Source organism: Diorhabda carinulata, chromosome 4 (assembly GCF_026250575.1).
Source record: "Diorhabda carinulata isolate Delta chromosome 4, icDioCari1.1, whole genome shotgun sequence".
NCBI lineage: Eukaryota > Metazoa > Arthropoda > Insecta > Coleoptera > Chrysomelidae > Diorhabda > Diorhabda carinulata.
Window position 1 is genome coordinate 1,180,534 of NC_079463.1, and position 16,795 is coordinate 1,197,328.

General features: G+C 29.4%; 2 protein-coding genes and 1 long non-coding RNA gene across 7 annotated transcripts; 1 reads left to right on the plus strand and 2 right to left on the minus strand.

Moving 5' to 3' along the window:
- Positions 1–226: 226 nt before the first annotated feature.
- Positions 227–13,017, plus strand: LOC130892336 (uncharacterized). Its single transcript, XR_009059024.1, has 3 exons — positions 227–355; positions 12,398–12,718; positions 12,886–13,017. It is a non-coding gene; the product is annotated as an uncharacterized LOC130892336 (long non-coding RNA).
- On the minus strand, positions 910–12,042 carry LOC130892334 (fatty-acid amide hydrolase 2-A-like). Of its 5 annotated transcripts, none has more exons than XM_057797719.1 (10): positions 11,635–11,918; positions 11,431–11,496; positions 11,279–11,333; positions 10,660–11,191; positions 10,288–10,443; positions 6,832–6,921; positions 2,178–2,409; positions 1,648–1,798; positions 1,439–1,588; positions 910–1,281 (listed from the first exon to the last, which is right to left on the minus strand). In XM_057797719.1, exons 3-10 carry the CDS (start codon positions 11,300–11,302, stop codon positions 1,003–1,005), a joined length of 1,614 nt encoding a protein of 537 aa, XP_057653702.1. In that variant the 5' UTR covers positions 11,303–11,333; positions 11,431–11,496; positions 11,635–11,918; the 3' UTR covers positions 910–1,002. The 5 variants fall into 5 exon arrangements, with proteins under 5 accessions (XP_057653702.1, XP_057653701.1, XP_057653700.1 ...); XM_057797718.1 differs by lacking the exon at positions 2,178–2,409 and adding an exon at positions 6,520–6,751 and having other exon boundaries at positions 11,635–11,910; XM_057797717.1 differs by lacking the exon at positions 11,431–11,496 and having other exon boundaries at positions 11,635–12,042.
- Positions 13,018–13,169: 152 nt separating the features above from the next.
- On the minus strand, positions 13,170–14,645 carry LOC130892790 (odorant receptor 33b-like). Its single transcript, XM_057798408.1, has 5 exons — positions 14,287–14,645; positions 13,686–13,788; positions 13,525–13,629; positions 13,317–13,475; positions 13,170–13,236 (listed from the first exon to the last, which is right to left on the minus strand). Exons 1-5 carry the CDS (start codon positions 14,643–14,645, stop codon positions 13,183–13,185), a joined length of 780 nt encoding a protein of 259 aa, XP_057654391.1. The 3' UTR covers positions 13,170–13,182.
- Between the last annotated feature and the right edge of the window lie 2,150 nt (positions 14,646–16,795).

Sequence of the window (16,795 nt, forward strand, 5' to 3'; positions counted from 1 at the left end):
ATTTAAGGAGTGAAAATTTATACGTAATGGTTGACTAACCTTTTTAATTTAGAAGAAAAAGAATTATCGTTATTATATATGTAATACATACATTACAAATATGTGTATAAAATAAAGGCCGAATAGCCTTGAAAGCTGAGACCTCTCAAATTTGAAAAAAGAAGATTGACTTAGTAGTATAGTTTATAAAAGCCGGTAAACGTTTATTTTATTTAAGATTATTTCGTTATGTAAATTTATTTATTCATATTTTATAATTATTTAGTATAAACAGTCTAATTTATAGTTTGAATAGGTGATAAATACAAAAACTCTCACTGTGATATATATTTTAGTATTTTTCATAATAATTATGGTAAGTTTAGTCATTAATATAGATTTTTATTAAATTCATACGTCAAAACTGTAAAAAGTTTTTGTTATCTCTAATATAAATTCAAGTTTTTAGTATACAGGTTGTGCTCAAAAAGTTATACGTGTATCATTACACATTTGTGTTCAGTCTCTCTTGAACTAAATATTTTAACTGCATGAATATCGTACTAAATTGATAGTTTTTATTACTTACATCATTTTATTTGAAATTTAGATATATATTTTTTATAACTTGTCTTTAGCCTAAGAGGTTATGCAGTTGTGGAATATTCTAGGGCGTTTTTAGTGCTCTGAAGGTAATAGTAGAGGTTTAGGTGCAAAATTGATGGATAAATTTAAAAAAATTTCAATATTTAAAATAGGTACACGAACACTTTTGCTGTTTTTTTTATTAGATTCTTCAGGGTTGTCAAAAATTCTTGACTATTAAGCCTAAATTTAATTTTTAGTTATAAATTTTCTTAAATTTTTTAAAATTTTATTCGAAAATTCGTAAAAAAAGGGGAAATAATCGGGATACAATAAAAAAAAAGATTCCAATTTAATAATTTATTTCAATTCTAAAAAAACCATCCCCATACACAATCCCTAAAAATAAACCAACCACATTTCAAAAAAATTTCGTATTTAACTCGTCTCGAAAGGAGGCACGTAGCCACCAAAAGCTTTTTCCAATTCTTTAGCCACGGCTATACACAAATGATCTTGGTACGGCGCCGCTACAACTTGGATACCAACAGGTAAACCGTCACTCAACCCCAACGGTACTTGTGTCACCGGAAACTTAAGTACGTTCCATAGTACGAAAAAATTAAAATTCCACGGTCGTAAATACGAAGCGTGGTGGTAACTAGCAGTAAACGGCGCCGAAGGATACAGAAGAACACCGTTAGTACCTAATTTACCCTAAAATAAACAAAATAAACCTTCACGTTTAAGTAGCATCGCGAAAAAACGATTAAAACAGTCACTTGTCATCCGTCACATCACAAACTGCAGCATTGCCAAGTTGTTATAACTGGAAAGATATCAAGTGAAAGAAAAAATAATTAACGATACTCACTATGAGTTGATTTTTTAATTTTTCTGTTTCTTCTTTCGCCCATTCGTCTTTGGGGCAAGGTAATAATTTATTTATAAAGTTAAATATCGTCGATAACGTGTAATCGTTACCTACAGTGAAATATTTGATCGTATCTATCACAGGGTGTGCCTGAAAGTGTTTAAAATGAAATTAGTCCAACCCCTATTTATTTTATGAATAAAAACCACCTTCCCTGTACGATCTGTAATGTCTTTCATAAAATCCACACCAGATTCTTGAGACATCCAGTATTTCCATAACTTTCCACTATATTTAGTACCTTCTAAATGCAATTCCTCAGGTTCCGTACTGGATATTTCACGAAAATAATTCACAACACTAAAAAAACGAAGAGTATACAAAATTAAACAAAAAAAAACAAAAGAAAGCATCGCAAAGGTTATAGTAGAATGAAAATGGCGCAGTCAATAGGATAGTTACATCTCTTTCAGTCATATATCGACTCCATTTTGTAAGATTCACTTCCTGTGGTTAATAAAAAAGGAATATGAAAAGAAAAAAGCAACAACAAAAGAAAAACCAAGCCGTAAAGAAAATTAGAAAGCTCCTAATATCAACCGAAACAATTTCTACTACAAGTACTACGAATATGCGATTATTTACGATACAGTATGGCCCAAAAAGAATAAAACAGGTGTCATGATGCAGTATGAACAAAACTAAAGCGAAGGAATTTGTAGTTTATATAACTTCCTACCGTAACCAAATATTCTTGACGTTTTCCCTAAAAACGCTAACGAAGCAATCCCTGGGATTCGATATATAGAAGATATTTATATTTTTTATATCGATTGATTTGTCTAATTTTAATTGGGCGTCGTTATCGCCCACCAAAACTTTCAGAATTGATGATAAATCTTCGGAGTATTTCGTTAACGGTCCTATATTAACCATCGTAGTTTCCTCGTCGCCATTTCTAAATCCTATTCCTGTAAATATGGGAAATGTGTATAAAACATTAAAAATTATCCTTATAACAGTTGAAATATGTTTTAAAAACTTTATAATTCATCTTAATTCACCAATAAAAAAATTCTCAAGTAATTAGGAATTACGATTTCACTTATCTTATGAATAAACAACTGATAATTCTCAAAAAGTCTTCTAGAACACGAAAAAATCTATTCCGTTAATAATTTTGTATAACGATTGATTGATTTGGACCGAAACGTGTAATTTTTGAGTTAAAAGTGAATTCCCCCACGATATAATAGAGAAAATATAAAATTCTTCCTTTAGTATCAACAAATGTACATAAAACTAATAATAAAATACCAAATTTGAAGCGAAAAACGTGGACCGAAGCTCTAGAACGGGGCCCTCTAAAAGAGAGCTAACTAATACAGTTTTTCAAGGCAAATAAACTATTATGTAGGTACATATTAGAATTGGGAGGTAATAGAATTGATTTAATTCACGAAAAATTTATGATTTCACCGGTTTTTTAACAACAAAAACATTTTTATCAATGTTGTAATTGAATATAATGAGTATAACGTCAAAATCCTACTATTTGTGAGCTTAAACACTTTTAAACATTTTATATTGTATCTAATATAACACTTATACTTTAATATCAATTGATTTTCTGTATTAAATATAATAATTTCAAGTAAAATGTTTGAAAATTTATTAGAAACACCTTGTAGATACGTTTACCTTATTATTTTCAATTTGAGGTTATTTTTCGATTTAATAACTGATAACATTAATATCTTTCCTTATAAACACTATTTTTTGCACTAAAAACACTACGAAGTTGGATTTTACACAAAGTTTTTCACTGTAAATACGAGCATAAACAAACTACAAAAACCCCGTAAATCGCTTTAAAATTATAAACGACGTACTCGAAATGAATTATTTATATACTTTGAAATATAATTATCCATTAATTATTTTAAAATTTTATTAATTCTCTTCTTAAATACTCTAATTGAATTAACGAACTTAATAACCCTATAAACTTCCATGCAAAATGGCCGACTTCGATATCAGCTGTTTGAAAATAATCAGATGATCACTTTGACGTTTCGTTTATATTTACAAATGACGTAATAACATGGCGATTGATGTTTCGTTTTTATTACGAAAAATATTTTTTTTTCTAATTAAAAATTTTTAAACGAATTATAAAAAACTAATTTTGTGAATTAAAATTTTTCAGACAATACAATACTCTATTAAAGAAGGTGGAATATATAGGGTATTTCAAAAATCAAATGATCACTTTCTTTGACGTTTGCGTTAACTTATGACGTCATAACACGGCGATTACTGTCATTATAAAAAAACAAAATTAGGAAGTATGGTTTATATAGGGTGTTTCAAAAATATTGATCAAAATAGATACAAAGAAGACATACATGATTTTCAGGTAACTTCATTTATATAGGGCGTATCAGAAATACCAATAAATATAAAAATGAAATTACGAAACGTGAATTGTACGGGCTGTTTCAAAAATATAGACGACGACGATGAAAAACATAATATTCAAACGATTATACAGGGTGTTTCAAACACACTCATCAATATAGAAGTGGAAACAAAGTACATGATTTTTAGGGCGCTTCGATTATATAGGGCGTTTCAAAAAATACTGATCAATAAAGACAACGATGAAAAACACGAATCTTCGGCGATTATACGGGGTATTTTAGAAATACTGATCAATATAGAGAAGATGAAATTGAAAACCACGATTATATAGGGTGTTTCGAAAAGATTGATGCATACAGGGAGGACGATAACTTCGATTATACAGGGCGTTTCGAAAATACCGATAAATATAGAGATAAAAATGAAATTTGATCGCTTCGGCTATACAGGGTGTTTCAAAAAATACTGATCAATAAAAACAACGATGAAAAACGCGAATCTTCGGCGATTATACGGGGTATTTTAGAAATACTGATCAATATAGGGACGATGAAATTGATTACCACGATTATATAGGGTGTTTCGAAAAAATTGATGCATACAGGGAGGACGATAACTTCGATTATACAGGGCATTTCGAAAATATTGATAAATATAGAGATAAAAATGAAATTTGATCGCTTCGACTATACAGGGTGTTTCAAAAATACTGATCAATAAAAACAACGATGAAAAACGCAAATCTTCGGCGATTATACGGGGTATTTTAGAAATACTGATCAATATAGAGAAGATGAAATTGAAAACCACGATTATATAGGGTGTTTCGAAAAAATTGATGCATACAGGGAGGACGATAACTTCGATTATATAGGGCGTTTCGAAAATACCGATAAATATAGAGATAAAAATGAAATTTGATCGCTTCGACTATACAGGGTGTTTCAAAAATACTGATCAATAAAAACAACGATGAAAAACGCGAATCTTCGGCGATTATACGGGGTATTTTAGAAATACTGATCAATATAGGGACGAAGAAATTGATAACCACGATTATATAGGGTGTTTCGAAAAAATTGATGCATACAGGGAGGACGATAACTTCGATTATATAGGGCGTTTCGAAAATACCGATAAATATAGAGATAAAAATGAAATTTGATCGCTTCGACTATACAGGGTGTTTCAAAAATACTGATCAATAAAAACAACGATGAAAAACGCGAATCTTCGGCGATTATACGGGGTATTTTAGAAATACTGATCAATATAGGGACGAAGAAATTGATAACCACGATTATATAGGGTGTTTCGAAAAAATTGATGCATACAGGGAGGACGATAACTTCGATTATATAGGGCGTTTCGAAAATACCGATAAATATAGAGATAAAAATGAAATTTGATCGCTTCGGCTATACAGTGTGTTTCAAAAATACTGATCAATAAAAACAACGATGAAAAACGCGAATCTTCGGCGATTATACGGGGTATTTTAGAAATACTGATCAATATAGGGACGAAGAAATTGATAACCACGATTATATAGGGTGTTTCGAAAAAATTGATGCATACAGGGAGGACGATAACTTCGATTATATAGGGCGTTTCGAAAATACCGATAAATATAGAGATAAAAATGAAATTTGATCGCTTCGGCTATACAGTGTGTTTCAAAAATACTGATCAGTAAAGACAACGATTAAAAACACGAATCTTCGGCGATTATACGGGGTATTTTAGAAATACTGATCAATATAGAGAAGATGAAATTGATAACCAAGATTATATAGGGTGTTTCAAAAAGATTGATGCATACAGGGACGACGATAACTTCGATTATATAGGGCGTTTCGAAAATACTTATAAATATAGAGATAAAAATTAAATTTGATCACTTCGATTATACAGTGTGTTTCAAAAATACTGATCAATAAAGACAACGACGAAAATCACGAATTTTCGGCGATTTTACGGGGTATTTTAGAAATACTGATCAATATAGGGACGAAGAAATTGATAACCACGATTATATAGGGTGTTTCGAAAAAATTGATGCATACAGGGAGGACGATAACTTCGATTATACAGGGCGTTTCGAAAATACCGATAAATATAGAGATAAAAATGAAATTTGATCGCTTCGGCTATACAGTGTGTTTCAAAAATACTGATCAGTAAAGACAACGATTAAAAACACGAATCTTCGGCGATTATACGGGGTATTTTAGAAATACTGATCAATATAGAGAAGATGAAATTGATAACCGCGATTATATAGGGTGTTTCAAAAATACTGATCAATGTAGGCGACGATGGAAAACGTGATTTTTAAACGATTATACAGGGAGTTTCAAAAATACTCATAGAAACAGATATGAAAAATCTGATTTCGTATTCGAGACAAGGAAAACCGTGACTGGAATACAATTAAAATCGTTTTTCAGTTAGAAATTCATCAAAATTGTCGAAAAAATACCAAATTTCAATAGCAAGTCGTAAAAGAAAACCGATCAACTCGAAGAATTATACAAATTTATAGAATTACCGAAGCGGTAGCTGGTTACAAAGCAGTTATAGCGAATTTCCGAGCAATTTCATAACCTTTGCGATATAATTCGAATTGGAAACTAAAAAAATGTAAAAAAATGTACCGGTCGAATATTTTCGTCATGTCCTTTCGAAAGGGACTAACGAAAACGTCTTTTGGATCCGTTATATAATTAATTTTGACATTTCCGACGTTAACCGACTCGTCGAGTCTCAATTTCGAGGAGTTAACGTCCGTCAAAACTTTCAACAAAGGCGTTATATCCACGGCGTGTCTCGCCAATATGCCCATAACCACGATTGTTTGTGCTTCTGTACCAAGTCTAAAAGTGGTACCTGGAAAAATATACGGAGACGATTTTTTTTCCTTTTTTTTTCGGACAAAACGAAAAAAATTTCCTCGCTAATATATTTACCTTTCGTCGAAATTAGATGCGAAGTGGGTTTGTGGCCGAAGACGCCGCACATGAAAGCGGGAATTCTGATGGAACCCCCAATATCCGTACCTGAAATTGAAATTGAGTCATTTCGATGCGAATTCGACGCCGAATTTAATTTCGGAGTATTGAAATGATGGGAAAACACCTCGTAGATAGCTATTGCCTCGAAATGAGGTGAAAAAATAGATTTAGGATAGAAAATAGCCTAAAGATCCACAGTAAGACTAACTAATAAAGCTCCTAACTAAAAAAATGTCGAAAAACCTCAAAATTGTGACTGATATTCAATAAAATTTAATAATACAAAATCAGCAGACCTGAAATGAGTTGGATTCATGGTTTTAGGATGGAAAGACCTTAAAAGACCATAATAAGACTAACTAATAAAGCTCCTTAACTTAAAAACTGTCTATAAACCTCAGAATTGTGACTGATATGTAATAAAAATTAATTTTACAAAATCAGCAGACATAAAATGAGGTGAAAAAATGATTTGGGGCCAAAAAACTATACAGAACGATAGTAAGACTAACTAATAAAGCTCCTTAACTAAAAAAATGTCTATAAACCTCAGAATTGTGACTGATATGTAATAAAAATTAATTTTACAAAATCAGCAGACCTAAAATGAGGTAAAAAAATGATTTGGGGCCAAAAAACTATACAGAACGATAGTAAGACTAACTAATAAAGCTCCTTAACTAAAAAAATGTCTATAAACCTCAGAATTGTGACTGATATGTAATAAAAATTAATTTTACAAAATCAGCAGACCTAAAATGAGGTGAAAAAATGATTTGGGGCCAAAAAACTATACAGAACGATAGTAAGACTAACTAATAAAGCTCCTTAACTAAAAAAATGTCTATAAACCTCAGAATTGTGACTGATATGTAATAAAAATTAATTTTACAAAATCAGCAGACCTAAAATGAGGTAAAAAAATGATTTGGGGCCAAAAAACTATACAGAACGATAGTAAGACTAACTAATAAAGCTCCTTAACTAAAAAAATGTTTATAAACCTCAGAATTGTGACTGATATGTAATAAAAATTAATTTTACAAAATCAGCAGACCTAAAATGAGGTGAAAAAATGATTTGGGGCCAAAAAACTATACAGAACGATAGTAAGACTAACTAATAAAGCTCCTTAACTAAAAAAATGTCTATAAACCTCAGAATTGTGACTGATATGTAATAAAAATTAATTTTACAAAAACAGCAGACCTATAATGAGGTGAAAAAATGATTTGGGGCCAAAAAACTATACAGAACGATAGTAAGACTAACTAATAAAGCTCCTTAACTAAAAAAATGTCTATAAACCTCAGAATTGTGACTGATATGTAATAAAAATTAATTTTACAAAATCAGCAGACCTAAAATGAGGTGAAAAAATGATTTGGGGCCAAAAAACTATACAGAACGATAGTAAGACTAACTAATAAAGCTCCTTAACTAAAAAAATGTTTATAAACCTCAGAATTGTGACTGATATGTAATAAAAATTAATTTTACAAAATCAGCAGACCTAAAATGAGGTGAAAAAATGATTTGGGGCCAAAAAACTATACAGAACGATAGTAAGACTAACTAATAAAGCTCCTTAACTAAAAAAATGTCTATAAACCTCAGAATTGTGACTGATATGTAATAAAAATTAATTTTACAACATCAGCAGACCTAAAATGAGGTGAAAAAATGATTTGGGGCCAAAAAACTATACAGAACGATAGTAAGACTAACTAATAAAGCTCCTTAACTAAAAAAATGTTTATAAACCTCAGAATTGTGACTGATATGTAATAAAAATTAATTTTACAAAATCAGCAGACCTAAAATGAGGTGAAAAAATGATTTGGGGCCAAAAAACTATACAGAACGATAGTAAGACTAACTAATAAAGCTCCTTAACTAAAAAAATGTTTATAAACCTCAGAATTGTGACTGATATGTAATAAAAATTAATTTTACAAAATCAGCAGACCTAAAATGAGGTGAAAAAATGATTTGGGGCCAAAAAACTATACAGAACGATAGTAAGACTAACTAATAAAGCTCCTTAACTTAAAAACTGTCTATAAACCTCAGAATTGTGACTGATATGTAATAAAAATTAATTTTACAACATCAGCAGACATAAAATGAGGTGAAAAAATGATTTTAGGATGAAAAAATCCTGAAAGACCATAGTAAGACTAACTAATAAAGCTCTTTAACTAAAAAAATGTCGAAAAACCTCATTATTGTAACTGATATTTAATAAAAATTAATTTTACAAATTCAGCAGACATGAAATGAAGTTAAAAAAATGATTTGGGGCCAAAAAACTATACAGAACCATAGTAAGACTAACTAATAAAGCTCCTTAACTTAAAAACTGTCTATAAACCTCAGAATTGTGACTGATATGTAATAAAAATTAATTTTACAACATCAGCAGACATAAAATGAGGTGAAAAAATGATTTTAGGATGAAAAAATCCTGAAAGACCATAGTAAGACTAACTAATAAAGCTCTTTAACTAAAAAAATGTCGAAAAACCTCATTATTGTAACTGATATTTAATAAAAATTAATTTTACAAATTCAGCAGACATGAAATGAAGTTAAAAAAATGATTTGGGGCCAAAAAACTATACAGAACGATAGTAAGACTAACTAATAAAGCTCCTTAACTTAAAAACTGTCTATAAACCTCAGAATTGTGACTGATATGTAATAAAAATTAATTTTACAACATCAGCAGACATAAAATGAGGTGAAAAAATGATTTTAGGATGAAAAAATCCTGAAAGACCATAGTAAGACTAACTAATAAAGCTCTTTAACTAAAAAAATGTCGAAAAACCTCATTATTGTAACTGATATTTAATAAAAATTAATTTTACAAATTCAGCAGACATGAAATGAAGTTAAAAAAATGATTTGGGGCCAAAAAACTATACAGAACGATAGTAAGACTAACTAATAAAGCTCCTTAACTTAAAAACTGTCTATAAACCTCAGAATTGTGACTGATATGTAATAAAAATTAATTTTACAAAATCAGCAGACCTAAAATGAGGTGAAAAAATGATTTTAGGATGAAAAAATCCTGAAAGACCATAGTAAGACTAACTAATAAAGCTCCTTAACTAAAAAAATGTCGAAAAACCTCATTATTGTGACTGATATGTAATAAAAATTAATTTTACAAATTCAGCAGACATGAAATGAAGTTAAAAAAATGATTTGGGGCCAAAAAACTATACAGAACGATAGTAAGACTAACTAATAAAGCCCCTAACTAAAAAATGTCTATTAATCTCAAGGCTATGGCTAAGATTCGATAAAAAAAATTTCCAGCTTCAATTTGTGAGACAATTAGACCAGTTTACATACCCAAATAACAAACGAGTTTTCAAATTCCTATACACACACACTTACCAAGACTAATCGGTGTACCTCCGGCAGCTAACAAACTGGCTTCTCCACCAGAAGAACCCCCAACGTTTCTAGTATTATTATACGGATTACTGGTTATGCCGTATATAGGATTATGAGTTTCTTGCCACAGGTTTAATTGTGGCACGTTAGTTACCCCTAAATAATAAAAAAAAAAACACTAAATATCCCATTATACCCAAATAAAAGCTATAACAATGTCTAATTCTTGAAAAATTTTGTGCGGTAGGTTTAAGAATCAAAATAAGATCAAGAAAAATAAGTACGTATATAAAACAAACAGTTTTTAGCCCAATATTTTACTAAAATTCCATTTTCAAAACATTTTGGGTACAAAAAAATGAATTTATTTACCTAAACAAATAGCTCCGGCTTGTTTCATAAGCGCTATATGATCAGCATCGAACAAAGCTTTCCTTCCCTTCCTTTTAACGATTCCAAGAGTAAAAGATAAACCTTTAACAGCACTTGATTCTTTAGTGGTAAACGGTACACCTAAAAATGGTTTTTTTCTGAAATCGGCGTAGGAAATGGTACCATTATTGATTCCCTCATCGATTTTTCTAGCTTCCTCTAAAGCAGCTTCGTATCTCGAGTCCACGAGCGCGTTCAAAATAGGATTAACTTCCTTTATCCTGTCGACGAACGCCTGTACAACTTGTTCAGACGTATATTCTCTTTTCCTTATTTTTCTTGCTAGCGCTGTAGCGCTTTCTAGTATTATGGGATTTGTGCATTTTTTAATTGGTACTCTTTTTGAATCATTAAAATACCCAAATACGCGATCTATTAAAATATCTACGTAATATCGTGTGAATAAGAAGATTTTTAGTAAAAAAGATTTTACATAATCGCAGAAAACTCTCTTACGAGCGTGTTTTTTAACCTAAAATAAATTTTATAACCTAATTTCAACTGTTTTTTCACATTTATTTTATAATAAATCAATTTTTTTCTAATTAAAAGTACTAACCTCTTCATTTTTTTTATTACTCATCTTATTACCTGTTCTTGAACGTTAAACTGACCTACAAGAATCACAAGGTCTACACATATATATAAAAACGTCTTAATTATTATATTTACTATTATAAAATACCAAATTCCACTTATAAATATGCCTACCTTTTACCACATATACAAAACAACTAAAGGTATAATTATTTCAACATTAAAATCGATTTCCCCACTCTAAAATATATATATTACAATACTTGAAAGTATATTAACATAATGAGAAGTTTTTAATTTAGTATTATGCAAAATACGTGTTGATATGTTTGATATACTATGTAAATATAGACGTATACAAATAAATTATGTACTTACTGATAAGCAGGATATAGGGCAGACTTTACAAACACAAATTTATTTAGACTTAAACTTTAATAAAAAATATCGAAAAGCACTAAGCTTCCCTAAATTCGAATTTCTTACTTTTTACGTTTACATTCCCAAAATATAATTAGTTCATTCGCTTGTAAATGGTTCGATTTTCAAAGAACACATTCACATTAAAAAATTAAAAATCATTTATGTTAATTTATTTACTTTTGATGAAGAGGTCAAATAAGCTGACAATTGCTTACGTATGATTTTATAAATATTTATTTGTCGATAAGTCAAAACCATCGACCTTAAATGTAACTGAACATCATAGATAAACTTATCACTGATTGTTTACAACTTCTTAACAAATCTAAACAACCTGATATTTCATCGTAAAAAGAGAAAACTAAACGCATAAAAGTTATTCTACATTTTCCTATCGAAAACGATGTAATTATAGATATTAGGCCACACAGTAACGTCACGAATATCTATAAATACGAAAATTTTAACGTAGTCGAATACTTAGTTGATTCTGATTTGTTATCATTTGGACGTTATGGAACGCACCCGAAATGAACGTTCAATGTTTCATTATTAGCTTTGCTCGTATCTCTAACCCCGAATCAATATAGAGACAGATCTCATATGAACTTTCAAAATGATTGTAGTTCGAGATTCCATTTTAATAAAAATTCCGTATAAAGATTCAGTTAATTATTAATTACAAATCACTTATAACAGTTTTTTTGGGCTTTGTTAGGACTCAACGTTACTACGGTAAAGATTAATTGAGCTCTATTAACTGAACGGAGCCAAGGAAACGAACAATCTATTTTGCTTTTAACGACGACGTTTGACAAATGACAGCTGTACACAAGATAGGTTAACTCTAAAGATTTGAATTAGTCTATAGATTTTTGGGCGTCAAATATTTGAATTACGTAATTTCAATAATAATAATGGGAAATTTAAACGAAAAAGTCGATGCAGCGTCTAGTAACACAGTTGAAGAACCAGCCGAACCGAAAAAATTGAAGCCGTGTTGTGCTTGTCCAGAAACAAAAAAAGTTAGAGATGCTTGGTAAGTACTTTATTTTTATTTATAAAAATAATGTATTTTATAAAATTATATATATATCAGAGTAATAAAGCACAAAAATTCCTTATATTCAGGATATAATTCAATAAAAACATCTGTACAGTGTGGTTAAATGTTTATAAACGGAAATTACCCGCTAAATTTTTTAGTATTATAGAGAATGGTGAAGAGAACTGCCAACAATTTATTGAAGCACACAAAGAGTGTATGCGAAAATTGGGTTTTAAAATATGAATAACATGTATATATAAGTGTTAGTGTAAATAATAAATATTTATTATTATTTTGTAGTTATACTTAACCTCACTCTTAGTAATTTAGATCTATTTACGAGGGAAGTAAATAAAAAGGATAAAAAGCAATAACAGTGTACTTTTTAAAGATTTATTCAATAAATATCGTGCATAATTGAATATTAGCATGAGTGTATGTGTGAAAAAGTTAATTTATCTACCAACGTTAGACATCATGGTATAAAAGGAAAATGCCACCCTAAGTACCTACAAATTATACGTAATATAAATGTTAATTCAATTATTAAAATTAATTTTACTTAAAAAATGTCAGTTAAAGTTATTACCCTTAGAAAAGACTCCATATTCATATTATATAAACCATAAGAACTAAACTGAGGAACTCTTTGGGAATGCAACAATATAAACATCAAATCTTTCTTCAACTTTGTGTCATCTAAATTCTGCCAGTTACAACAGAATATAGAATCTGGTAATAAACTTCCCTAAGAAAAATCCTGTTAAATAACCAACTTTACATGCTGTCGTACAAACCTGATAGAATAAATACGTTCCAAGGTAACAATCGATAGCTAATTGGAATATATACGCAGTGATGTAATAAAAACTACTAAAAATGTCTGCCGAATTTATGTTACCCTAAAATTGGGACTATGAATACAATATATCTGAAACTATATTTTGAGTTTAATTACCTTACTTGTTATTCTTAATATACCAAAACATATAGCGATTATGCTAACAACTAGTTGACTTAGTTCCAATGGGTTTAAAGTCGAGTTCAATTTTTTAGTAAAACTGAAAAAAAATGCATATTTTTTTGGTAATTATACATTTTGTACTGGTGTGGAGCGAAATCTTACTGCCTGATCGAAGTTTAATAAAATGTACCAAATAAAAATTAGTATAACACTCATTTTATCCTTCATTTCAACAATTGCACAAAAACTATACATCATAAGTAGTAAGTAATTACGAAATTTTGAAATATTCATTCGTATTCTAGATCATAAACTTATTATTTGTATTTTGGCGCCATAAAACAGCTGATTACGACATTAGTATAGAGTACTCTCGAGCTATTTTAAAATTTTGATTCTAGTTCACTTATATATGATCGAATCAGTTCATTGAAAACATTCAGATCATGAGTTAACTCAATCATAATTTCCGAATAGGTTTTCACTGATTATTATCCAACAACTGATCTTGACAGTTCGCCATTTTGTTTATGATATGATTTATAAGATTGTTTTCTAATTTTTTTATATACTTCTAAGAAAAATAATTATTTACCTTAGAAGCATATGATGTTGTCGAACGCATCTATACAAATATTCTTTTCTTTCGTCGTATTTCAGTTCCAATTTATCACCATATTTTTTTCTGAGACTTTTGTTCACTTTCAACATAACCTCTGTATCGAATGCCGCGAAACTGGATCGTAAAATATAATATTGTTGTGAAACGGCCAATAAGAATGCTAGTATTAATATATCGTTTCCCGCTATGGTGAAATGTATGAAAAATTGAAATGTGAAACAATGTATAAAATACAAAATTTCGTAACTGGGAGATGAAGTGAAATTATATAATAATGACGTGGGAAAAGGCAGAGATTTCTCATCGCTAAATACTGGTGTTAAAACCATCATACCGCAGTAGCAGATTCCTGAAAATTAATTATATTTAATCATCTTCGAGTCAATAAATTAATACATTTTTAAGTACATTCGGTATAATAAAGATATCATCGATTCAGATGATGTCATAATTGATTCTATTACTCCAATCAGTTTCGTTGTTAACACAAGTCAAACAATATTGTTTTTGTTAATGTTCCGTAAAGTTCTATGGTTTTATAAAAAAGAAGAAGCTTTATGAAAGCAAGTCAGCTGTTTAGTGAAACAATGAAGGTTTATAAAACTCACAGTTTGTTCAGTTTCTGTTTCAATTTTATGTTTATAATTTTTATAAGTGATTATAATAAAATTTTTTGGTACGTACCTATGAACAATAAAAAAAACCACGATAAATTATGAGCATAGAAGCAATTTTTAAAAAAAGGGTCTTTGTTATTTATCAGATCGTATGGCCAAAACTTTATCATTATTTCGTCCATTAGATGTTTCAACTTTTTGCTATCGTACAACATGTATAATAATTTGAATAATGCCTAAAAAATTCCAATTATGTAATCAGATTTGAAACTTTGATTCGATATATTTTGATAAATTTACCGTAAACGGTACGTTTAACACGCACACCCCGTATGAGGATTTGTTAAAATCATTTAAATTGTCCAAAATATAACCAATAATACACAGCATGGCAAATAACATTGAAACTACTTGAATTGATAGATAGAGTTTTCTTTTCAAATCTATTTTTATCCCAGGCCACAACTGTATTGGATTTAGAAAAAAATATGCTCCCCAAAACACCATTTTTCCATAATCTTTTGTTTTTACTAATCTTGAGCCGATATCTACAAACTCCTGTCGATTATATACTCCATTAGAGTAACGTGGTAAGTTATGGTAGGCCTTATACACTTATAATAAGAGGAAAATATCAAATTCAAAATAACTCAATATATTTTGTAAAATAATCTGATACACCCTGTAATAAATTAACTATATTCTGATTTGTATTTATGTATTTGAAAAAAAACATAAATTAGAACACTAATTTTTGTACTCCGCCCATCCACGAGGAAATGCTGCGTTGACAGCTCTTTAGGATATTATTTGAATCTTAAGAAAGTTGAGCAAATTCTAAAGAAAGAGTAAAATTTTATTAAAATAATTCGAACGGCGTGACAGGGTTGTCAGTTGTCAAATAAATTTCGTCATAGCTGAATTAATTATTTTAAAAGGTGGGAAATGTGAAATCTAATAAATAAATATCATTTCATTTCCAAATAGTAGATTTCCTTTATATTATTGAAAACACATCGCTTTAATCTTATAAAAATTCGATTTTAAATAACTTGATGTTTCAAGTCAAAGATGGCGTTTGAGATATATGTGAAATGTGTTGCCTATACGGAATACTGGTTGCGACTGGGAAATGCTGATTACGTATATCCAGGTTTGTATTAATACGATTTAAGTACATAAATAAGTCAAATAGATTATAAATCAAAAATTTGGATAGAAATTGTTTTCATTGACCGGACTAATTAAACGAATTCGAGAAAATGAAAAGTTGAACTTACTATAAAAAAACGTGTTCGCATCAATCATTTTATCAACAAAATTCTAACGCGTACTAACAAAAAAATTATCTAAACTGATTTTATATTTCGTCAGACATCTTTATACCTAAATTAATTATGAACTACATAGGAATATATTTTTCAAATTCAAGATTATATACATGCTTTAATTATATAGTGTAAATCCAGATGGTCTTTTTTATCGTATAAATTATTAATTTCTTCCCATTTTTTTTTCGATAAATTAAACGTAAATCACTTGACTTTTAACCTATATTTATCACGATATTTGTTCTGTTCTACATCCGTATCAAACGAATAGCTAATTCATTTATAGGTAACGACCAACTGTTCAAAAAAAAGAAGAATGTCATTTCTGCTTAGTAGTAGTTCATGACTAATGTCTAATTTTAGTAATTCTCAATATCTACAGAGCGATTTATCATTTTATACATAAAATCCTGGTTCCAAAAGATTAAAACTAAATTAAGAATAAAATATCTTTTTGAGATACCGAATTTTGTCTTAAAAGGTCGTATTTTGGTGAAGAAGTAGCGTGTTATATCCTCTATGACTTAGCATGGA